Here is a 27,072-nt window from a genome sequence, read left to right on the forward strand (position 1 = left end):
TGCAGTTGTGTGTTGATTTTGTGGACACTGTCATACCATACTTCTTCTCTGAGAAAGATTATGTAATGTTATATCATCTTGATCTTCCATATCTTCCATCTGATGTTCATGGAAAAAAAAGAGCTCGGACTCAGAAGACACAAACTTCTCTAACTGCTCTGAGGGAAATAGAGCATACTCTCATGTTCATCTCATGAGCTGCAAAACATCGGAAGTCGTGGCTTAAATCAATGAAGGAAATGAATTCACAGATAAGAGAGAGAAGTATTCATCTTTTAGCTTTCATAAGCAGGGGAGCTCAGTGCATTGCGGAATCTTCTGGCAGGACTTCACCTCTCCTGTGCCCTCCGGTACTTAAAGAGGAGGTTGACTTGAACAGAAAACCTTCATTTATTAACTGCAAACATGGGTGGTTTTCTCTTTTGCCTATTGGGTGCGTGCCTAGAACTCATAGTCGTGTATTTTCAAGCACTGTGTTGGTTCCCTTTTGTGCGGATCAGACAGCTCAAAGTGATTTGGTTTCTCACACACATTTTTCGGATGTAGTCACAATTCAGATTTATAGAATTGCAGTTCTTGTTTTGAATTTTCTGTCTGCAAGCCACTGAAGCAGCCAACAGGGCAGAGGAAATGGGATTCATAAATCTTGCACATTTTCCCGAACTTCCTATGCCTGAGATTCTGCATGGTTTACAGGTGATGTAGAATGATTTTATTTCTTACACTTTTCAGGGTGCTAGACCTAGATGTAAAGGAACTGAAGCTATATACTTGGCCACTGTAGAAGTCACTCCAACATATATACTTCATGAATGCTGATGCGGTGCGGAAAGAGAAAAAGAAAAACTATATGGTTTTTTCCATAGCCTCGGTTGTATGTTTTTCAAATAAAGAAACAATTTACTGCAGCCATCAAATAACAAATTTCACTGGCTCAACCTAGTGAAAAGGAGGGGGAAATTAAAACTGCGAATGTTTTAAGATTATTGTGGCCTATGATGCATGGATACTCCTAAAATGCCATTGCACCTGTATCGGTCAGGTACGATACATATTTCTAGAAAATGGAACTTTCCTGTTACATATTCCTTGTGTCGGACTACATATAACGACTTATGTGATACTCTACCTTGCAATTTGCTGGAGTAGGCACATCTAGCTTGCCATCTTTTCTTTTTGATCAATAAAACATATATTAATTCCCAAAAAAGTAGCTAATCCTTAGCAGGTTGCTAGTGGTGGCTAATAACAACCCCACAACATAACCTAACTACACGAAATGATTTACAAATCTAAAGTATCCAAATTACAGATAAAGTTTTGAAATCTTAGTTTCCAAAAAAGATTGACACTTCTTGACCAATTATACAAAAGCTTCTTGATTTCCACCAAGATCTTATGAACTTCGCCATTTCTGCCTACCACCACATTTTATAGGAACAATACTTTTGTTTCTGCAATTCTTGCATTTCATCTATAATATGGTGACAGGTGATTTGATTGGAATATATGAATTTTCAGGTGAAGAAACACATCAAGCAAGGGCAGGGTCACGAGGGTGGAATATTCACTGTGGAGGCACCACTTCGTGTGTCAAATGTTCAAGTTCTTGACCTTATTACAGGGTATGTATTTGATGTTACACCTTTTACTTGAGGTTCTGAATAGAGAAGGTATATGATTATCGGAAAAAAAAAAAAAGAATAGAGAGGATATATAATTTGCATTACCTCTTCCCATAGTCATTGGTGTCCTTATTTTTAATTGTACAGGAAGCCCTGTAAGACTGGAGTCAAATATTTGGAAGACAGTACGAAAGTAAGAGTTTCTAGAGGGGAAGGAACATTAGGATCCATTATTCCTCGTCCTGAGTTTTTAAAAATAAGGACCACACCTAGACCTACTATAGGTATTTATTACGTTTGCTCATCACTTTTCATGTTGTTCTCGTGTGTAATTAAAGTAAAGCTTTCATGAGTTATCAACAAATGCTTCTTTCCTTCAATTATTTGATGTTTTTTTATCTTCCGCTAGAAGAAAAAAAGAATAAGTACCTATTGAGGGTGATGTTTCTGAAAAATCTCACAGAAACTAATGAAATGTGAACCTTCCTCGGTAGAGATCTAGCATGTTGGAATTTGTTTTAATGGCCTTCTTTTTGGTTAATTTGCAGCTGGTCCCAAAGATATGCCAATGGAGCTTGTCTTGGGAAAGACTTACGATTCCAAAACTGGAAGGGGCATGCCAAACTTATAGTACTTCTTAAGTGTATCTGAGCAGAAGTTTGACTGGATTGGCATGCCAAACTTATAGTACTTCTTAAGTGTATCTGAGCAGAAGTTTGACTGGATTGGGATGCTACAGGAGATTTGCATGTGATTCAGAGATTCTGTAGTGCTAAGTGATATTTACATTTTACTTGTCATTAAACTATGATTTTTTTTTTTGCTTATTTGTTGTGCTTCCATGTCTGCCAATGAAAGCTTATATTTTGATATCTATTTAATATCATAAATTTTGCTCTGGATTTTCCAGTCAAGTTTAGTATTCTTGATTTCTTGTTCACTAATTTTTATGTTAATATTGAACTTTTGATAAATTAGGCATAGAGACAGATATTTGGTAATGTGGGCCAAGTGTAACCCTCACCGGACTCAAATGACTCAATATTTTGGCAGCATTTTCTGGGCTTGTGGCTGCGCAACTAACAGTAGAAATTTGAAATGAGCCAAGGCACTTCTATATCCATTGTGACGCTAGATAAAATAAAATAAAATAAACAATATACCGGAAAGAAAAACCAAACAAAAGGAAATTTATTTGAAGGGATAAAAACTTTGTGGAATCTCGTTTCTATTATTTTAAAAAGAATGAAAATATTACATTGCTAAATCTCCATTACATCTACCACAAATATGGATGGATTGATTCCCATGATACTGCCAGGTCAGACCAGGTGGACATAGGCTACTAACCTGTCAATTCGTCTAGTTGGACTGCAGGCACAATCAAGGATTTTCTCGAGTTAGACATGGGGAAAATGGAAATCAAATAATGTATAAATTAAGTTAAAACCTGCAATTACTGTATCTACTAATCTACATAGAGAGGAGATCAATGGATCTCCGATCAAAATATTTTAAGTTTTGGTCCGTAGCGAGGAGATCAATATATATATTCCTCAGATTTATTGAGGAAAAACAAATAAATCACGCCATATATGCACAGATACAAAATACGCCAACTAATATTTTTCGGTTTCCAGGATTGGTAGTTGGTAGGTACTGAGTCCTCGGATTAAGCTTTCGAAAGATTTTCCCTTAAAATCTGATATTGAGTCCAGCGTAAACAAAGAATTTAGTTACCATGATTCACGATTCAAAACTTTAAATACAAATTTGGCAAGGGCCGCCCGAACGCGTTCCCCCTTTACAACAAATTATGATGTAGACTATCCCACTTTGAGATATCTTAGGCGAGCGCCCCTCCTAAGTGTAATGGAGGTCACTAACCTAGGCCATGGACCTTCTTGATTCCCCATTGACCCCGTCCAGGTAAGTACGTTTGCATGTATTATTTAGTTTGATTTTCTACAATCGTCTCACATGACATCTTGTATGCTTATTCGATGTGGGACTAAAACCACGATTGACATGTTGTTCAATAAAGACGTGCAACTGCACTCTACAAAACATTAGATAATGCATTTCTAGCCGTTTACCATGGTGAACCCGATTCAAGACCCTAACTTTGCCCGGATCTTTTATCTAAGCGAGATACTAGTGTATGCTTGTGTGAATGTAGAAGTAACTCCGTGGCTGATCCCGAAGTTAGCACTAATAATGCAAGCTAAGTAAATAAAATGAGGCCTCCCCCTGGTTTGTGAAACTTGATAAAAATTAGCTGACTTTTACCAAAACTAAAATGAAACTTACACTGTGTACTTTAGATCACTCCCTTTGAACAATTTTTTGTACTTTTCAAAGGTGTTATAAGAGGCTAGTTTAGTTTCTAAGCTTATACACACCGTTGTAATCTAGTTTGAATGCCTGTTTGAAACAAGAAGTTCAAACTTCAAGCCTTTGGAAGTTCATCGCCAATACAATTGCATTTTTCGTTGGTTTTGAACACCTTGCAGTTCCAATTTTGCTTGAATTTGTAGGATTACTCTACATTTTAGAGCACTCCCAAACTCACTGTGCAAGTTACTTTGCTCGGTGAATGAATGTAACACACTTTGTTTTTTCCATTTATTCAAAAACACGCCCATCCCAAAGTGCAAGGTGACTTTCTGGGTAGCAGGTAGGAATTTTGAATGGTAAAACTGTAAAACAACCAAAAGCTACAAATGGACTATCATACACCACATTGTGGTCATGGAGTTGTCCTAAACCTACAATAGTGATGAACATTACAATTTGGTTTGGTAGGCATTACATGCAGTCATGTACAGAAAATCATGGACAAGCCATTACATTCATTGTGATGCCTAAGAACACCTTTATTAAATGTTCTAAGATCACACAATCTTACTAATTAATCAGAATGAATGAAAAGAATGAATGAAGAAGATGAATTGAATCAAAGTTTTATTGATTGGTGATAGAATTTTACAATCTTTCTTTCTCTCTATTTCTCGCCCCAGTTTTTACACTTTTTTGTAATCTGGATTGAATGAAAACATGAATCTTTTTATGATCCTCTTCCAGTCTTTATATAGTGTCTTGATTTGTCTTGGACCCAGTCAATCTTTGACATGTGTCCATTGTCTTTGTTTTTCATTTCCCGCTTTCTACCTGCAACACAATTCAAACACCCACGAGATATATCGAGATATTGGCGTTTATGCCAATATCTCGAGTTTTAAAATACTGAAATGAACATGTTTATAGGTACGATATTTGCCCACTACATCACCCCCTCTCGAAATCTTGAAATTTTTATTTGAAATTTCAACTTTTCGAGAAGGAACTATATCAGATAACGGATATGAAAAACTATCGGGCCCAGATATCAACCCGGCCCAAATTTTCAATATTATAAATTTAAACCTGAACCGTTTTTCCCTCTTTAGCTTCTCTAGTACACTTCCAAACACAAAACCTCTTTAGCTTCTTCAGTACGCTTTCAAAGCAAACAACACTGGTTTTCTTCTTCTTCAACCTTCCCTAAAGTTAATCTCGTCTTCTTGAAAATCCATCACTCTTGCAACCCATAAGGTATGTTCTTTCATCCTGCACTTCGTTAATCTTTCTAAAACATGAATTGATATACTCATCTTAGTAATATTAGATACGATATTTTATCTTAACTTTAGTTGTTATTTACATTTGAAATCCTTTATTTTGCATATACTTGCGTGCTAATGCTTATGTACTGACATACATTACTATTTTAAACTCCAAAACCTGTAAAAGTTCGAATCTTTTTATTCACAACCTTGTTTTCATTTTTTTTGTTTGTTCTGGTTTTACTATCGGCATGTACCACCATATTTTCGATATTCCAACACTATATTATTCCAATATGAATCTATACATCGGTATTTCCGATGATTCAACCCTTATATCGATATTGCCGATACTCTAATATCATGCTGCTAATAACGCTTTGTAAATATTGAATTGTAGATATTAAAAATACCTTTGTCATTCTTTCTTTGTGTATGGTCGTTTCAATGGCCAGTGAAGATATCATCTCTGATGCTAGTCTCCCTTCTGAGGATACCATAATGTATGACATTCTTTCTGAAGATATGCTTCTTGATGATAGACCCTACAGCCAAAACTTTGCCTTTACCTCAACCAATAAATCTTGGCCCCAAATGTCGTGGGAGCTATCTTATGTTGTAGAAGGTGTTCCTTGCCATCCCTTTGAAACCACTAACTCTGAATCTGAGCGCGATACTATTGAAGATACCAGCCGATGGAGCGATGGACTTTGTGGTTTTTTCATCAAGCGACCAAACCTAGCTTTAGTTCAAACCGCCTATCAAATTCCCTCCACCCTTTATTTACAACATTACGCTGGTACTCGGACTTTTACTCAATGTCAGAGTGGTACCAAAAATGGAATCATTGTCACTGTTGGCCAACTCGCCACTTGGATTGAGATTTCCTTTATCCAACCTCGATCATGAAGTACTAAACCATTTGAACTTTTCCCCTGGTCAGGGTACGAGTAACTTCTGGAGGTTACTGTTTGTCTGTAATTACTACAATAGCCACCTTTCTCGGATATCCAATATTCTTATGCACTATAGATTTTGTGAAAAAATTATCGGATATTTTTATCCCAAAAAACATACCAACCAAAAAATTAGGGGCATCCTTTGAAAAAACCGCAATAGTGACAAACAGTGGACCCAATATCCGATTGTTGTTCTGGGTAATTGGGAAAGCGCCGATATCCCAGCAAATCCTCCTTTGAAACATCAAGTCTTCAACTCTTCAGGTATATCCTCATTTAGATTCATTTTCTATCTTAAGAATAGTGAAATTCCTACCTAACCTTTTTCTTCTTTGTGCATTCTCAGTTCTTCTTCCTCATTTTGCAAAAAGCCGAGGAAATTCAGACAGAGTACTGAGGCTTTTAGAAGGAACTGAAGCCGATGTCAATGTTAAAACGGGTGCCGATAAAGAAGGGAATCCCAAAGTTATTGTTCCTCTTCCTGACATCTCAAACTATCGCACACATCTTTACGTACTCAAACACCGAAGCTCTTCAAAAATGGGTCACGCCAACTCCCCTCAATCTCCTTTAAACAATTCCTCGACGATCTTCCCTTTCTCAGATCTTCCTTTGCCTTGCATGGCTTACCTCCTAACCTTCCCAAAAGTTTCTATGACTATCTAGATGACAATTGCACCATGACTCCCAATCTTTTCCTTGATATTAAAGAAGAGGTTCCCCGACTTTTATGAATATCCGATATTGCAAAGTATATTTAATGAGCATCTTTTATTGTATACAGATATGGCTCCTCGAATGCCGATGAATGCCAACGCTGGTCGATACTTATCTGAGAAAGGGAAAAAGAAAGCATCTAAGCCCTCCTCAACACCAACTGCTACTGATAAACCACCTGCTCCTTCTTCCATTCCTATTGCTCCTAAAGATAAGCCTCCTTCTGCTTCTCAGCATAATACCACCATTCCCCCTCCAACTACTACTGTCCCTTCTAAAAGAAGAAAAACTCACTCATGGGGTGAAAGTGGCCTTCCCGATGGTCAAAACCTTAACTCCGTCTCGTCAGCCGATGCCAATGAAGTCTTTAGACTTGAATTTCGCGTTACTGATGGTAGCGATATCCCTTTAATAGCCTCGCTTTTCAAAGATACTCATAAGGATGAGTTAGGTATTGCCTTAGCTAGCAACTGTGTTCTTCCCAAAGACCAAATTGCTGCTCTCAACATCAACCCTACTGAGTGCCTTACCGAGTTTTACAATCATATGGAGAAGGTACTCATGTCTTGTCTTTTCTCCTTTCATATCACTTTCGTCTTTTTACTTGGTGCTTATCTGCTTTTGATATTTTTATAGGCGAAAGTACTTGCCATGGCCCAATTAGATCTTCTTCATAAGCAAGATTGCGAGATCGGGCGTATTAGAAAAACTCTGACCACTCAGAAATTAGAATTCGACAAACTAACTCGAGACAATAGCGACTTCAAGAAGGAAATCCATCAATTGAAAACTGATATGAAGCAGCAATCTGAAAAAGCCGAGAAGACTTCATCGGATAAATAGGCTGAACATGCCGAACTTGTGAATAAGATGCTTGAAGATTTTGTTGCCGAAAGACAGAAAAGTGCAGAAGCCTCTGAAGCTGCCGATGTTGAATTCAATACTGTCATGGCAGCTGTAAATTCTCTAGGTGATAAGTTGGATATCTGCAAGCCTTTTGTTCCATGTAATATTCTTGTGGAAAACAATATGATTTCTGATGATGAAGAAGGAGATACAGCTACTGTGGCTGATACCACCTCGCCACTTCCTCGTGATGCTGCTCAAAATACTGAGGCTACCCTATCTGATGTTGATGCCCTTCTCAACAATCCTTCTCTTTAAACTATTATCTTCTTACTCCAAAGTTGTAATTTCCGAACAAGTTATACTTTTTGATTGCTATAAATTCTAACTTCCATTGGTTTTTTGCCATGACTATTTGCCATCATTTATATTTTTCTCTCATTTACATTTACCATCATTGAAAATCAAATTTTTGGCTACCCTTAACAAGGGGACAATATCGGCGACATTTAGACTTGTATCAAAAAAGAAAAGTATAATTTTCGATATTCTTAACCAAAAAGAGAGTATCGGCGATACTTAGACTTGTACAAAAAAGAAAAATATAATTTTCGATATCCTCAACCAAAAAGAGAGTATTGGCGATTCTTAGACTTGTATCAAAAAAGAAAATATACTTTTCGATATCCTCCACAAAAAAGAGAGTATCGGCGATACTTAGACTTATATCAAAAAAGAAAATATCCTTTTCGATATTCTCCACCAAAAAGATAGTATCGGCGATACTTAGACTTGTACAAAAAAGAAAAATATAATTTTCAATATCCTCAACCAAAAAGAGAGTATCAGCGATACTTAGACTTGTATCAAAAAAAGAAAATGTACTTTTTGATATCCTCCACCAAAAAGAGAGTATCGGCGATACTTAGACTTGTATCAAAAAAGAAATATACTTTTCGATATTCTCCACCAAAAAGAGAGTATCGGCGATACTTAGATTAACATAAATCATTACCACATACCTTTATTATTGAATGATCTCTAATGCCTCATCCTTTGCTGATATCTTGTCTGATATTATCATTTCTGTACTTCTCAGAATCGTTCATGCCTGATATCTGCCCCTGTTTTTGATATCATGACTTTTTGACAATCTGCCTGAGATCAACATTTCTGTCAATCTCAGGACTTTTTTATGCCTGATATCTGCCACTGTTTTTGATATCAGGTCTTTTTGACAATATGCCAGAGATCAACATTTCTGTCAATCTAAGGACTTTTTATGCCTGATATCTGCCACTGTTTTTGATATCAGGACTTTTTGACAATATGCCCAATATCAACACGTCTGTCGATACCAGGACTTCTTACACCTAATATCAACATTTATATCAATACTAGGACTTTTGACAATATGCCTGATACCAACACGTCTGTTAATACCAGGACTTCTTATGCCTGATATCTGCCACTGTTTCTGATATAAGGACTTTTTGACAATATGCATGGTATCAACATTTCTATCGATACCAGGACTTTTTATGCCCGATATCTGCCATTGTTTTTGATATCAGGACTTTTTGACAATATATGCCTGATATCAATATTTCTATCGATACTAGGACTTTTTATGCCCGATATCTACCATTGTTTCTGATATCAGGACTTTTTGACAATATACCTGATATCAATATTTCTATCGATACGAGGACTTTTTATGCCCGATATCTACCACTATTTCTGATATCAGGACTTTTTGCCGATATGTCTGATATCAATATTTCTATTGATACCAGGACTTTTTATCATATGATAACACCATATATTTTTATACGAAAATTGAAATTTGAAACTTGAATCCATTTGTATTGAATTGAAAATTCATGCTACACATGTTAATTTCCTATAATATTTCAAAAAATACACTATTGATAGAATACCTTTAGATTATTGATATTCTGAGGTTTTGTTAGCAATTCACCATCAGCTTTCTTTAGATAATACACTCCATTTATCCCCACCTTGTGGACAATGTATGGACCTTCCCAATTTGCCGATAACTTCCCAGCTCCCTTTTCTTTTGTCGCCTGTGTAACCTCTTTTAGCACTAGGTCACCTTTTTGGAAATTTCTTTCTTTAACTTTCTTATTGAATGTTTTTCTGAGCTGCCTGTGATAAGAATCAAGCCTCATTCTTGCTTGCTCCCTTTTCTCTTCCAAATTCAAGACTTCTGCCTGCATCCCCTGATCATTCAACCCCTTTTCTACTAGCATTGTCCTTGATGTCGATACTATCATCTCAGCTGGAGTCACTGCTTCCATACCATAAGCTAAAGTAAATGGCGATTCCCCCGTTGCTACTCTTGGAGTTGTTCTGTATGCCCACAACACACTGTTTAACTCATCAACCCATAAACTTTTCTTATCCTCCAGCTTCTTTTTGATGTTATCAATAATGGTCTTATTTGTTGCTTCAGCTTGCCCATTCTCTTAAGCGTAGTAAGGTGCCGATGTAAAGTGCTTAATCTTATATGATTCTAAAAACTCTTTCACTTTACCACCAATGAATTGAGGACCATTATGGTGAGAACAGCTGATCACTTTTTGGAGACTGGAGAGGATATGTGTATGGATGTACGAATAGGCTCTGAAGCTGATCACTTTTTTCCCCCTGCATAACCGGCTTGGAAATTAAAATTATACCTCGTGAGTGTCTTTAAAGTATTACAGGCTTATAGCAGCGCGCACAAGCATTCTTCTTGAGACACTTTATCACCACGAGCATATTGCAAACAATTCTTCTTTGTTAAGTAACAACGAATGCCACAACAATGAACAAACTAATTGGAATTAACTTTAATCCAATCAGTGCAATAAACAACAAATCCATGTTATTTAAAGTAACATTATCTCATATCATCTATTCAACAAGAAATTGGTCCCAAAGCCCAATTTCAATTCAAAACAACTCTAGAGGACAGAGTTTTTTTATAATCACTCACAAGGACAAATATCGGGTGAAAATAACCCTAAAAACCAATTTTTGAGTGAAAATAACCCTCAAGGACAAATGGCCTGGATTTGAAATAAATATTTTTTGATTTTACCATTTCTATCGTTTTACTATGAACAAAGTGTTCATACCTTATGTTGATATATGAACAATAATTGTTCATACCCAAATAAGTGAACATACCTTATACAATATATTGATATATGAACAACGATTGTTCATAGCTCATGTTGAGGTATAAACAGTGATTGTTCATACTCCAATAGGTGTTCTTACTGATCATACATTATGTTAAGGTATGAACATTGATTGTTGATACCCCAAATAGGTATCAACAATAAGAACAATTATTGTTCATACCCGAAATAGGTATGAACAATGATTGTTGATTGTTCATACTCTGATAAGTATTCTTATTTATCATATATTATATTGAGGTATGAACATTGATATATTGTTCATATCCCAAATAAGTATGAACAATAATTATTCTTTATATATGAACAATTATTGTTCATACCCCAAATATGTATGAACAATGATAGTTCATACTCCAATAAGTGTTCTTATTGATCATACATTATGTTTAGGTATGAACAATAATTGTTCATATGAATATATGAACGTATGAACATTGATTGTTCATACCCAAAATGGGTATGAACAATAATTGTCCATAACTCATGTTGATATATGAACAATGATTGTTCATACCCCAAATATGTATGAACAATAGGTATGAACAATCATTGTTCATACTCCAATAAATATTTTTATTGATCATACATTATGTTGAGATATGAACAATTAGTGTTCATAGCTCATGTTGAGGTATAAACAATGATTGTTCATACTCCAATATGTGTTTTTACTGATCATACATTATGCTGAGGAATGAACAGTTATTGCTCATACCCCAAATAGATATGAACAATCAACAATGATTGTTTATATGAACAATGAGTGTTCATAGCTCATGTTAATGTATGAATAGTGATTGTTCATATCCCAAATAGGTATGAACAATCATTGTTCATACTATATACACCGGATCATTTCGGTTGGGTCGGGCCGTTTATTATTTTGTACCAGAGGTATACTTGACATTTCATCTACTTGAGCCGTTTTTAATTTCGCGTCAAGGGTATACTTGACCTTTCATTTACCCGGTCCTTGTGAGTGATTTAAAAAAAAAAGGTGTCCTCTCGAGTTACTTTTTCTTGCGATTTGTCCTCTAGAGTTACTCCTTGTCTATTCAAACAAAGCATTTGTAAACCAATTTATAAGACGAATACTCAAATTTGTGCACTCACACATTTATCCAAGTGAGAACTTATTTACTAAAGCAACATTTGCCGATTACAAATTTACAATGAGAAATATGCACAACCATAAAGATGTAGTGGGCATCAGTAGTTCAGTACGCAGTAAAAGTTTCCCATTATAGATAATTGTGAGTTTGCTTCTAAATTAGTGTTTCCTTGTGGTTACAACTTAACAACATTAAAGCAATACTACATTTGTGCGTAATGATACAGATAGTCATACTAACAAATATAACAAAATGAAGATTCAAATTCAACTTCAAATTGACTTAAAGTTCACTCGAAAAATTTCCCAAAAAACATGGTTAACCATTTCACGTCACTCGAACAAATCAGGAAACTACTCAATAAGTGAGAGTTGGACTCTATCCTTTTTGTTCAACTATGTAATCTTTCATTTAGTTAGATCGATATGCAGAGGGAATCTCTCAACTCAGTTGTAATTTTTATTTAAATACCTTTACATAATAAAGAAAACTATCTTTTGATGAGGAAGTTACTGATATCATGCATAGCTGAGTTGTATCAGTTCATGATATCATCAACTTGGAGGGAGGCAAACTTCTCAGCAGACCAGGTGGCAAAGAAAGCAACGACTATGTCTTCTGAATTGAAGAACCCTTTATGTATCAAGGTAAGCCCCCATGGTTATATAAATGGGGGCTTCAACTAGTACATACTTCAGATTTGACTAAGAGGAGAAGTACTGATGAAGTGATATACTGGAGGCCTAGCTAGTAGGGTTGCAAGCACACTTTATCATTGTACTAAGCCTAAATTTTTCATTTTCTTTCTGTTTCTTTTATACTTAATTTTTTGTAACTCCTCCCCCCTTTTCCTATACTTAATAAAATTCATAGCTCATAGAGCAAAAAAAAAAAAAGATGATCGAGGAAGTTACTCTACATGTTTTCTCACGGTATCAAAGTCACACTTCTATTCAAGTCAAAACATTCATTTTTTCTCTCTCTCCTAGCTTCCTCTCTTCTATTTACTCTGTTCAATGTCCTCCTCCTCCAAAATGGCCCTTTTGTTGATCATCACTCATACAATCCATCCAATGCATGTGTTGGTTACTCATTGTTTGGGTGACAATATTACATACAACACATGGACTCGTTGTAAAACCCCATATTATGGGCCTTTAGTGGATAACCCAGGAGGGCTCAAGATCTGATCTCTCTCGAAAAAAAAAGGATGGATGAGAAGAATTGTGGGGTTCGAAAAAGGATCTCAATCTCTCACAGTGGTACTCAATTCTTGATCCTTAGTGGTACTCATTGGATCTTTTTTTCTCGGCAAAAATGGAAATTAGTGTGATAGTCGAATTTAATGAGCAAAATTAGGAGTTTTGCAACCTACACTTTCATAATCATCTTGGAATATCAAAGGAAAGAGGGATTCCTCTCAGAGGACAAATTATGTTTAAAAACATTCTTATTTGAATTGAGGGAATTCATGCACAAATTGAAGGTAAGTAAATCTTCTCTCTATTTCTCAAGTCTAATTTGGGTTTGGTCATTAAATTTTACTGATTTGGTGTGTGTCTAAACCTTTTTGAGTTGCTAGAGTGTTTGATTGTGTTATTAAGATGGGATGATGGATTAAGTTGCTTTATGCGTGTCTTTAGCTAACTGTTTGGAAGACAGAGGACCTTGGTGATTATTTTATGTATGACCATAACTAGTTTAATCTTATATACTTGGCATAAACATTATAATACTTATTATATATGGTCTGTTAGTGGTTGCCTATCTTAACATGCACATCATTTTGTTAAGTGCCGACGAAGTTGATAGTACACGTTATTATCACATATATAGTTCTTCCTACAATACGTAGCTTTGATGAATGAATATTATTGTGTGATACATTTCTAAAGTAAAGGTATGTGTTACATGGTGTAGACCTTTTATTTGCATTGTCAGCTTCTAGTGTTGAATTGTCGAGCTCTAAAGGAAAAGCTACGTATGGCTTGATCCCTTGAAGGGTACGTAGGCAGCTATTTGGCGCAACCACTTTATGATCAATAGTATTGGTTGTCTTTTTAGATATTCGATCATCATTTGATTTCTGAATAGTATATGATTGATTGTGCTAAGTGTGACAATGGATGTTCACGTGTTTACACTAGTAAGAACTGAAACTGAACTATTCAGGTTTAACATTATATTGGACAACATAAGATATGTGTAAGTGTAAATGGTCTGTAGCTTTATTGCTAGGTGCATTATTATTTGTTGCTCTATTGGTTGGTGCTATCTGTGAGCATCCATTAATCGTCCTACTAGTTCTATTAAATGTTGATTTACCTAAGTTAATAGTATCTGCGGTGTGATCCTAGTTAATGGTTGGTTATGGATTACGTGCGTTAGATCGCCATGAGGTTTATTTGTTTGATTTGGCGAACAAGGATAATGTAATGATAGGTTTCACTCATTATAGTGAAAGTTGTAAAGATCATGTACTTCTTCTTTATCTCTCATACTATTTTAATTCATTTTAGACATGGGAGATATTCATTATGTCATTATAATTGTTCTTCATGTTGAACCCATGTGACTCAAGTGATGCTATGTTGAACGCACTTTGACAAAAGTGGCACAACCACGTTGAACCATGGTTGATGCATGTATATGACCATGTTGAACCCATGCTGTTGGTATGGCAGTTAATACATGCAACCATATTGAACCCATTAAGCACATGGTGGTCGAACTCCTCGAGTACATGGCGAATGACTTATCTTGACCTTCTGAGTATTTCTTTAGGGATATTATAACTCCTTACGGTGGATTATTTTACTGCCCCTTTGTTATGATAGATGAGGTTTCTTGATTATTTTAATAAGTGAGTGTGCAATAGATTACGTTTATTTCTAGCAACGCATTAATTTTAATGTATAATTTTATGGTACCTATATAGTGTGTTAATTAATCTTTTCAATCCTTGTCCTATATTTGTTTTTCTTAAATGATTAGTTTGTAGATGTTATTTGTTGGCTGTGTGGTTATTACACCTTTATAAGCTTTGCAGGAATTTGATAGTTGAAAGCACTAATTAAAAGACGACTAAGGTCCATGGGGTATTAACTCTATACCTATTTTATTTCTTTTTAGAATTAAGTTTTATAGTAAGTATCATTTGTTAAAAACGTAAACCTTTTGATAGTTATGAGACTTGGATGTATATATTTAGTTTGTGTTTTCGGTAATGACTTTGTACGAGGTGCTTGGATGATCTGGCATTAGCCGAGACATTCAAGTACTTTGGCATATTAAGTCCCATTTGTAAACCGCTTACTTAACTGCTCTGGCATTGGTCGAGACAGTTAAGTAACTGAGTTGAATAATGAAAAATATATTGTTTTGATTTTTAAGTTATGACAAGATTTATGTCTATGAAATGTTGAAAATGCAGAGGAGACTCTGCTGAATTTTTTTATGTCTTTCGTCAAGGTGTCTGACAGGTTATAGGGTTTTGGGGCGTTACACTCATGCCATGACTATGGCTGTCACACCCCGAATTTCGACAAAATCAGAAAAACAATATTTGTTCCCGACTCTTCAATTTTCGAGGTGTGATGCACTCTCAACTTCTAAAAACCCATAAAAAAATTTCGAATAAACAAAAGTCCTCTTCATTACAAAAATTCACAAATATGATTAAGTTACAAATTTCCTTTCAGCAACTCTTTAATTATAATTACAAATGAAAATACAAAAACATTGTCTCAACTGAAAATCTATTGCACCTCAAGGGAAAACAAAATATATCTTATAATGCGACGCTAACGCAAACCACAAGCAGCAACTAGCCGTCTTCAACACTAATCATGTCAAGACTTATCAACTGGGTTCATTTTATGAACACACCCGATAAGCAAACATGCAAATCGGGTCAGCATTATAAACAATGCTGGTATGAGTAGCCCTAAAATACAAAATATACTTCAACGAATAATACAACATTCTTAAATACAATAATTAAGACGCAGGTAGTTCCTCCACTGAGGCGCCTTAGCTTCTAATTCAATAATAATAAGGCATTTAATTCCTCCACTGAGGTGCCTTAGCTTCAAACCGTACTAAATCAACTATATCTAATAATAGAATAACCAAACTAAAACTTACTCTATACTTACACTGGTGTAAGCCAAATCACAGAGTAGGTCACACCTGCATAAATAATCAATTCAACCCACCCTTCTGCAAAACCATTGTGAATGCAACATAAATCACAATAAATCATTTATTATAAATTTAACGTACACTTTGATATATCATCACAATTATTGTTTAAAGTTTCTTCAAGTGTCTCTAGAATCACGTCGTCTCTATGTCTTACCTAGTTTTCCTAGCTATCACAATCGCTCCCCAACGCCGAACATGTACATCCACATGCCTCCCCTCACATAATGAACCACTCCGTGCGTAATTACCCTAAGCGGGATATCGTATACCAGGTAACCCCCACACGAACGTCATTGCACGTGGGTACAACCACTATTAGGCATAAAATATCGTGCGTCTCATTCTAATTTTGCGAACGAAATAATCAAGCCACTATTCGGCTATGATTGCCCTACACATGGGTCAATCAACATCTCATACACCCTATACAAGGGCCAACCATATCACATACGCCCAACACATGGGCCAAATCACATGAGTTGTGGTAGTTAGGTTCTAGGATTTTCATTACGTAATTTATTCAGGTAACATACATTTATATCTCATAACCATTTCACTTTATAACGTGCATGCCAAATATATTATTATACTAAACCACTATATTTAGAAATATCTCAATACATCTCATAACAACTTTCATTCTTTCACGTGCCAAATAAATTATTGCACTAAGCCACAATCCCTTGGGAAATATCCACAAATATTATATTACCTCATAGTAGCATCTCACAGATATAATGAGGGAACATTTACATTTATTTCTCAAAAATATTTCATTTAATAAATATCCTAATATATCATATCATTTAACAGAACCACAATTTCAACATATATACCACATAATGTCACAATTGCTCTAACGTACCCCATAACATTTTTATAGCGTTTTAAGAATATCATGTCTCTTAAAATTTCACTCTCGTCACGTGTCAATAATTGCACCATATCAACGTCAAATCTTTCTTAGATAATGACAAACAGTTTATACAGGCTTCCACAACATGCTACCATTGGATTAATCAATAAAATTTAATATATAAAAAGTAAACAAAGTCAACGGTCAACAGTCAAAGGGTTGACTGGTCAACGGGTCAAGCCCAACAGTCACCAGTCTCAAACCGGTGTTCATCCAAACAGGTCCTAACCCAAACCCATGTTTAGAATAGTTCAACCCATTGTCCTAATCAAATTAAACAAGACAAAACCAAGGGAAAAAGCCCAAAACTAAGGCCCAAAACCAAAAGTCTAAAAATTTAAACATTTAAAGACCCAATTGGACCCATTTTAAGTCATATGGACCATCCTAAAACAAACTAGAACTGACAAAAGACATTATTCCGGCCCAAAACCAATAAATAGGAACTGCCCAGAGAAAACACTAATTAGTTTTGGCCCAAAGAAACAAACTAAGATTTCGGCCCAACAACAAAACCGAAATTTCGCCCAAGGCCCAACAGAGAGGTCATCTTCCTCACCTCACCAGTAGCTCTCCTCCACCACCAGCCACCACGAATTTCCACCCACCAGCACTCCTAAAACAAACCGAAATAGTTCGGTTTTGAACCCCCAGAAAAACCCAATATTTCGATACCATCAAAACTCATTCCCCTCACCCTTACCAGCCCAAATTCGCCACCACCAACCTCTCTTCCTCCCTCTCATCCCAGCGATTTTGATCCTGGTGAAAAACCCTACCCTTTTAATTAACACACAATTCAGTTTTATTAACTGTCGAGATCACTCCCTAACAGATCTCGACTGCCATTAACACCCTTTCCAAGCTTTTTTTCCAAGCTTCAACAACACCCCCCCTTCAGCACTAAATCAACCAAACATCAACCCTTAATCAATCAAATCGACTTAGTTCACATAACCAAAAACAAAGGCAGTATAATAACCTGCGAAATCCCAATCATTATTTAACTTAACAAATTTTCGTCAGTAAATAACCATCACATTAGAGTCAAGTAAATTCAAATTGTTATCAATTCCCTTGTTTAACCTATGCAGACAAAGCATGCAAAATAACCATGGAACGGCACAGACTAGCTTCTCACAGTATTACCTTCAATTTTATATAAACAGTAAACCTTTTGTTTTCAATGTTTCGAGAGAACTTTCGATAGAAAATAGAAATTTTTTTGTTAAAGATAACATCTACTCACCTTGTATTGCGGAAAAGTGTATATAGAAAATTACGCGAGAAAACTCATTCCAAGCTAGCTTGCACAATCCGCCCTGTCTCCGTTCTTCTTTCTTTTAGCTATTTAGTTTTTGTTTTAAGAAAAACATTTGTTTTTTTTTTTTTCTAGAGACCTTTCTAAATAATATTACCTACCATATATTATGTTTAACCTTTTAGAAATTTCCTATTTTACCAACTATCTCTATTCCTAATTATAGAATATTTTTCTCTATTATAAGTAGTATATCTATTAAGTACCTTATATTAATATATTTTGAAAACTTTCCAAATAATTAAAAATCTCTACATAAAAATTCAAAATACTAATTTTCCCTCCTTTCTCTTTCTATCAAAAAGTCAAGCCCACATTTACTAGCCCGTTGACCAAGAAATAAATATCAAATTCTGAAATACTAAATATTATTATGAGAAACCCATTGATGTTAACAATTTGGTTTTTGTAATGGCACGAATGAGAAACCCATTGATGTTTCTGAAATTCTTCAACAGCAGAGATGGTAATGACATTCATGGTGGATACTCAATTTTGGGAATCCTGAGATTTGTGAAAGCATTGCATAATCTAAATCTGTAAGAGAAATCTAGAATGAACTTGTGGAACGCTTCTCTCAATCAAATGCCAAATCCATTAAAGACATCAACCAAGATGACATGTCTATCTCTACTTATTTTACGAAGCTCAAGTCATTGTGGAATGAACTTGATTCTCTCACTACCACTCAACCATGCACTTGTGGATATGGGAAGCTTCTTGAAGATCAACTCCTTGACGATCGAACAATGAACTTTCTTTAAGGTCTCCATGTTGAGGTCATTCACCATTTAGCTGGAACGACCTCATGGGATCAGCCGTTGATGAAATACTTATAAAATTCTTGTTCTCCCACGATCTGAACACATCGATTGAACTAATGCTTCTGAAATTTTGGCTTCTGAACAATCTACTCACATCGAACCAAAAGGAAGTAGCTCGACACCACCGGGTCGAATGACAACCGATATCTTGACACCACCATGTCGAAAGGAATCAAAATTTCAAAATACTATAAAAAGGAAGTCAGGTTTTTTTACCTAATTAAAGAATTATTTTAAAGAAACTAATTTTGAGTACAACCAAAATTGAGAAAAAATTCTTGCAAAAAAAAAAAAAAAACGTAAGGAGAGAGATATAGTAAGTGTTGGAGATACTTGAGAAGAGTGATTGTAATATTCCTTCCCATACTTATAAAATGATTGGCTCTTATGGACGTAGACATCATTGGCTGAACCACGGTAAATATTGTCTCATTGTGTTATGTTTTTACTTTACATTGTTATTGCTTGTTTATGATAGTTAATTTCATTGCTTAGAATAGAGGTTTTTGGTTGTAATGAAAACTTAGATTTTAATTGATGTTTAGAATGTTCATATACAAACTATCTTAGTGGGGATTGATTGATATCGTTTTTCCCCAACAAGTAGTATCAGAGCCGTGATTAGATCAATCATAAAGGTTGTTGTTCTAAACTTTGCTTGAAAAATGTTTGATTAAATTCCTAAGAGGAAGTTTGAGTTGAAATAGCTTGTTGAAGATAGATTATTCTATAAACACTCGCATGACTAGTCTAAATAGGAGTAACTACACCATTTAGAATGCATGAAAGACTTGTTTTATTGTAGAGACTTGACACAACCTATTGAGAATGAAAGAGTAAAACCAGATGCAGTATCTGATGACGATTGAAAAAAGCTTGATAGAAACGTTATTGGGTACATTCAATAGTGAATTGACGATAGTGTATTCCACCATGTATCCCAAGAGACCACAACCTATGGTTTGTGGAAGAAATTAGAAGACTGCCTCTATGAAAGGAAATCTGTAGGAAACAAAGTGTTGCTCATTAAAAAGTTTGCTAACTCGAAGTACAAAGAAGGTTCTTCAATGTCTGAGCATCTTAATGAAGTACAAAATATCATCAATCAATTGCATTTGATGAAAATAGACATGGGTGATGAAGTTGAGGCTTTATTACTATTGAACTTATCTCTACCTTATAGTTAGGGGACTTTGGCAGTGTCTCTTGGCGGAGCAGCCAAGGGCGGAATTGTTTAAATGGAAATGGTTATCGGGGCATTATTGAATGAAGAGACAAGAAGGGGCACACGAAGTAGCTCCTCTCACTCTGAGATCTTTGTCATAAAAAAGTAGGGGAGAGGCAAGAGTAGAAAACCACCTCATTCTAGATGTGCTGACAGAAGCAAATCTAGAGGTGAATCTAGAATTCCTAAGAAAGATAGACAATGTTACTACTGTGCCATCAAGGGTCACTTCTAATATGAGTGTAGAACACTGAAGAGAGATGAGAAAAATAATTGTGTACATGAAGACATGGTAAAAAGGAATGGAAGTACAAACCGAGATACTACCGTAGTAGTTTCAGATGATGAACTATTGGGAATTGTGTCAGATTATGGTGAGTGTTGTGTTAGTACCTTATGTCAGGATATCTAGTGGGTGTTAGATACCGATGCGCCCTATAACTTCACACTGGACATGAGTTTTTTCACTACCTACAAATGTGGTGATTTTGGTGAGGTGAAGATGGGTAACAGTACGTGGAGTCTCGAAGATTACAAACATTGGTGATGTTCATGTAGAAACTAATGTTGGCTACACCTTGACACTTAAGGATGTAAGACATGTCCCTAATATTCGACTAAGCCTAATTTCTGCTGGGAAGTTAGATGATGCTGACTTTCAAAACTCGTTTGGTAATGGGGTATGAAAACTAAATAGAGGTTCTATTGTGGTAGCCAAAGGAAAGAAGAGTTGTTCGTTTTACAAGCCGCAAACTAGTTTGTATAAAGTAGAGTTAAATGCGGCACAAGAAGAAGCTTCTACTGAACTATGGCATAAGATATTGTGTCATGTGGGAGAAAAAGGCATGAAAGTTCTTGCCAAGCAAAAGGTGTTGCCAAATATCAAAGGGACGCATTAAAATAGATGTACTCATTGTTTGGTTGGAAAGCAACATAGGGTGTCTTTCTAAAAATTCCCCTCTCACCGAAAGGAGAATGTCATTGAGCTAGTACACTCAGATTTATGTGGTCCCATAAAAGTGATGAAGTCCCACGAGGGAGTTTTATGTTTTTTAACTTTCATTAATGACGCTTCAAGAAAAGTATGGACATATGGTTTGAAGACTAAGGTTGAGGTTCTCAGTGTGTTTAAGATTTTTTATAGCATGGTGGAAAGAGAGACTAGGAAGCCTTTGAAGTGTATTCTTACAGATAGTGGGGGAGAGTATATTGGGCTATTTGAAGAGTATTGAAAGCTAGAGTCATGGGATTCGTCATGAGCAGACAGTACCTAAAACACCGCAACATAATGGTATTGACGAGAGGATGAACCATACCATATATTGCAGAGAGGATGAGATGCATGTTGTCTCATTCTAAGTTACCAAGAAGTTACTGGGTAGAAACAATGCTCACAGCCGTACATGTGATCATTGTATCACTTTCAAAGCCTTTGAACAATGATTATCCAGAGAGAGTATGGTCAGGCAGAGATGTTGCTTATGAATAACCTTACAAGACATAAATCACTCTGATTTTTCCACTCAAGTTCGGTCACTCCAGTGTGCGGTGGGCACACGCTCCTCACAATCTCAATGACAATCCAAAGGAGCTAAGGTCGATCAAACACAACTACAACTTACTATCACACTAACCTATTTCTAATTGAGCTAGAGGTCTTTATTAGGTGTTGCGAGGGCTTAGGTGATGGTTTAAGAATGAAGGAAATTGATATTCAAATAAACAAGTCTGAGAAAATAGGGTCTTCAAAACATGTAACTAGAGAAAACATTTGTTCTTACTTTGCTTCTAAACTTTTGTTCCATACTTAACCCTTTTGTTTTTGCTATTGACTCATTTTGATTTTATTTTTGGAGTTCTAACTTTTTCTTTTTCTTTTTCTTTTTCTTTTGGAGCAACTAACTAATTTTGGTTTTGTACAGGTCTTTCTCTTCACTTTTCTTCACTTCATCCTATTTCTCAGACTTATTCAAATGGGTAGGTTATTTTTATTTATTTCTATGTGGATTTTATAATGGGTAAATGATTTATCATGTATGAAAAGGCAAAAAGAAAGGCTCAGTGGAGTGACTAGCGGAAAATTTAATATAGGTTCGAATTTCTGGTTATATCGATCCAAAGAGGGCCTAAATTCTCGCTTAGGATATGGTGTGGTGATCAAGTAAGTAGACGTGTGGTTTCTCTACTTGGATTGACTACTCTTTTGTGTTATCACTTAGCTTAAATATTTCACTCTTATGAGGCTTTTGGCTAGATTTTCACTGAATTTGTAAATTAAGTAGTCTAACCTAGGTCTTAGAAAAATACTGCCAAGTATAATCATATATAGATGATTATGCAAGACGTTTATGAAAATATGAAATGTTTATTACCTACATATTAACCTCAGTTTCTAAAAACTATTCTTAATTCAAATGCTAAAGTGATACTTCTAGACTAATATCATCACCGAAAATGAAACAATATCATTATCACTAAGTGCATAGTATAAATAATTTTTATGGTTTTTTAAAACTTTATATAAAGAAAAGTGCATAATTTACATCTTAAAAGTGCCTAATTTTTGCAAATGTTTCTATCCCACCCCCCAAATAGAATAACGTTTTGTCCTCAAAGTATAAAGAGAATAAAAGAGATTGTCATATAAACGTGGTAAAAATTAGCAGTACCTGTAATAGCAATATTATAAAGATGATATGATAACATGAAGCATAATCAAAATGTTACATACTAACTAACATGGACTATACTGGAATAAGCATGATATGCAAATGGTGGCAAAAAGTTTTGAAATGAAAGACCAAAATACTCCACCCCCAAACAAAATTTGAAAACTTACCCAACTTTTTTTAAGATTGAAAAAAATAAATGGTTTATACTCCAGAAAGGTGGTATTGTACAAAAACTTGGGTCTTTTAGAGTCAGATTCCCTAGACTTACTAATATATATTTATGGTTTTGAGTTTTTAATTTTTATAGTTTTGATTTTTGGAAAAGTAAAATACCATGAAGAAATAAAGAAGACACTCACTCCATAGAGAAACATGCGCAACTCAAACAACAAGAAAAAGTACAATAGAGGAATGTGTGAGTCACATGAAACGTTGGCTAAAGATCCAGCACTTACAACCACACACTCCGAAAGGAGGGCCCGATTACCTTAATAGGGCACTCCCATAAAATAAGATTGGAATGAAGTACATCGAAGAATAAAATGATTCTTTTATAGTCAAATACTCGAGACTTTATCTAATATATATGTACATGTCATTTACCATATATCAACAACCGAAAGAGTTGTGGGTCTTTCCATAAACAACAATCACAGAATGCACCCACAAACAAAATCAAACACCAAGATTTCCTACGACAACGTGGCTTAGTGGAATGAAAGAGATCTGGTTGACCTAGAACCTAATTGAGTATGTACTGTCTTCTTCTACTTCGAATGAAAGGGTCCCCAAGTGAATGATTGTGAGAAAATAGACGGTGTTAGAAAATACTTGGGATGTGGATAAGTTCTAGAAGGAAAGGGTGAAGAGGATGAGAAAATGGGTTTAACACAAAACTCATTAATGGTGTGGGTTTGTACTGTCTCATATCTGAAAATGAAGGTTGGGTGGTTCGTCCTTGGGTATTATTGCCGCATTAGGAAGGTTGAGAAAGTCATGAAGCACATGAGAAGCAAGAAGGTCAAGTGTGAACTCAAGGTTCTTTTGAAAAGATTGGAAAATCCCCAAAAGGTAGAGAAAGCATACCTTATCTTCAACATGTTGATAGAGCTTCCTCAAAAGAATATTTGTGGCTTCAGTTGCTATCACTGCCAAGAGAACATAAAACTGTTAGGTAGACACACTCTGCTACATAAATCTTCCAGTAACTATTGATAGCGAGAAAAGATTGGAAAATTAGATGTTAATTCGTTATAGCCAGAATCGTTCCTTCTATGCCGTAATACTAATGCTATACCACGTTCCAAACTCTTCAACTAAAGAATGATAAATACCAAACGTAGTAGGCAGAGTTGCATAAGCATCTCCTTTCTGTTTGTAATATTGGTGCAACAAATTTAGCCATAGCCTATCACTCTCATGCTATTAGTATGTTCTGTATATAAAAAAAGAATCCTTCTTCTTCAGACGCTCCTGATGAACATTTCTGTTGTTTGTACATTTTCATTAGCTTTTCACAGGTAAACCTAGACCATTACTAAAGCAACGTCAAGCGAGTAGTTCTTAATGACCATCCTCGAGCATCTCAAGCTCGTAACAACCACGTTGTGTGTCTACAAGACTATGAGAATCCATATTGCTATGGAACTTTACTTACTGAACCAATCACCTCAAGTTCACATCCAACTCACACTAGCATTTCAATTGTAAGTTCCATAGTCACAAAACCAAATTACATATCATATAGTTAATGGTGCTAGCTACCTATTAAACAGGGAAAAACATATAATTACATCTTACGAATTACAAAAACATAAACTAGAACTAGAATGCCAGCATCAACATTATTACCTTGATCTGGTAGCGCAGAAGTTCAATCATGAGTAGGATGGTAAGTCGCAACAGTTAATTCCTGAAAAAACAGAGTAATAAGCTAAGGTCACCATTAAGCAAAAGCACAAAACAAGGTATATTATCTATAAATTAAGTGCAGCAGTACAAAAACCAACTTGATCAAAGTAACTGTATCAAGGTCATATCCAACCAACAATTTTTGAAAGACTTGTCCTAAGGACTCAATCAATTGTCAAATAAAATTTCACAGAGTAACACTACAAACATAAAGTGGGGGAAAAAAAAGAGAGATCGTCAATTAGAAATTCAATTGGAAAAACAAAACAAATTTAACTTAGGACAAGAAAGCTGATTAATGAGCATGAAAAGAAATAGAATACAAAAAAAGATAGATGACAAGCACATAAGCTGGCACAAAAAAACTGCAAAGTAGGACATAGGCATCAGGTCAAACCCTTCACATACTCCCTCAAGAGGTTTAGAAATGTTTGCAGACTTGTCTTCATGGTGAGGACTGAAATTAGGTTCTCTCGGAGCAAAAGGTATAAATGTAATCAAGGTGTGGACAAGGTCTTTTGTTATGTTGAGGTGGAATGCTCAAATCACTAAAATGGAGGACGAGCTAAGGCTTAGGCTTGGAGGGGGAAGGGTGAGATGTGGTGCCAGAGGTCGGTTAGTGAGCCAGCTAGCAAGAGCTCACTAAGTAGACAGCCTCTAACACAAGATTCTCATCTTGTCAGAATTTGTTTACTAAAACCGCCAAAAGGTATGTCGCTTCGCCAAAAGGAATCATTTTGGTGCAATTGCGTTCTGGCAGCATTTAAACAAATTAATGAACTCACATGTTTAACATGTGAATTTCATTTTATAAGTGTTCTCATTTTTGTAGATAAGAATATAAGAGATAACACGACAATCAAGAATAACTACTACAGATTTACATGACAAGAACACACAATGATATCATAACACTAACAGGTCATTCATGGCACATTCAATAAATATCTTGGGTCATTCCCACCACATTCAAGGAATACCCACCTACATTCTCGTACATGCAAGGAATACAACCAACCCGCAAGGCGAATGCATTAGTTCCTCTCAAAGAGGGCTTTTCACATGACATCATTAGTCATAAACATTTCATTTCATTTCATTTCTTTTCATCAAAGAGGCGTGGAGAGATCTAAAAATGTGGGCGACACATTAAATTTTCACCGAACACTTTTATACCGGATTTTTAACACTCAAGAGCTCTCATTTATTATAATATTTTCATTACAAAACAAACATCGTCTCAAACAATAGAATCATTACTAAATATTCCAAACACAATAACTAATCAACTCACCTCATTATCAATTATATAAATCATGGATATAAAATAGTTCAATAAGGAATAACACATTAGTTAAATATCTCGTGAAACATTTTAAACAACCACAATCATATATACAATTAAGTACTAACATTGTACATATATAGTTATCACAATAACTAATAACTAATAACTAATAACTAATAACTAATATATAATATAGTGGGTGCAATTTTTCTCAAAGCTGCCTACGTATCCAAATCTTTCAAAATTAGAATCAAGTCTTCGTAGTTCTTATCGGCCACATAGTCAATGCTATAGTTTTTCCTACATTCATCCAAATGACATGTAACTTAATTATTTAGAAACTAAGGTATGTAAATATACTTTTTCATGTAGAACTCGAAGGCCCAACCTCAGCCCATCTAGAAGAAAACTTAGGTCGAAAACAGTAAAAATCCTAATTTTCAGCAAATTAGATTTCTGACGGACTATCTTCCGAATGACACAACGCTTTTAACAGGTATCCAAACGCATCGAGGCTTTTTGTGTTGAAAAGCTGACACACAGAACTTACTTTCTCATGTTTTACAGAAATACTCAATCTCATTCTAAATGTGCCAAAACTAGGCTCGAACATAGTGCACAGAAACTGATTTT

The 27,072-nt window shown here is 35.4% G+C and overlaps 1 protein-coding gene, 1 long non-coding RNA gene and 1 other non-coding gene across 3 annotated transcripts; 1 reads left to right on the top strand and 2 right to left on the bottom strand.

Moving 5' to 3' along the window:
* Positions 1-14: 14 nt before the first annotated feature.
* Positions 15-2,539, top strand: LOC147508309 (uncharacterized). The gene is made up of 4 exons (XM_086600864.1): positions 15-696; positions 1,522-1,625; positions 1,773-1,909; positions 2,174-2,539. Exons 1-4 carry the CDS (start codon positions 631-633, stop codon positions 2,254-2,256), a joined length of 390 nt encoding a protein of 129 aa, XP_086456990.1. The 5' UTR covers positions 15-630; the 3' UTR covers positions 2,257-2,539.
* Positions 2,540-3,402: 863 nt separating this feature from the next.
* LOC147508310 (U1 spliceosomal RNA) lies at positions 3,403-3,562 on the bottom strand. The gene has a single exon (XR_015219668.1). It is a non-coding gene; the product is annotated as a U1 spliceosomal RNA (small nuclear RNA).
* An 18,848-nt stretch (positions 3,563-22,410) lies between these two features.
* On the bottom strand, positions 22,411-25,896 carry LOC147508311 (uncharacterized). Its single transcript, XR_015218015.1, has 3 exons — positions 25,560-25,896; positions 25,092-25,152; positions 22,411-24,388 (listed from the first exon to the last, which is right to left on the bottom strand). It is a non-coding gene; the product is annotated as an uncharacterized LOC147508311 (long non-coding RNA).
* Between the last annotated feature and the right edge of the window lie 1,176 nt (positions 25,897-27,072).

This window comes from Coptis chinensis, chromosome 3 (assembly GCF_015680905.1).
Source record: "Coptis chinensis isolate HL-2020 chromosome 3, ASM1568090v1, whole genome shotgun sequence".
Classification (NCBI taxonomy): domain Eukaryota; kingdom Viridiplantae; phylum Streptophyta; class Magnoliopsida; order Ranunculales; family Ranunculaceae; genus Coptis; species Coptis chinensis.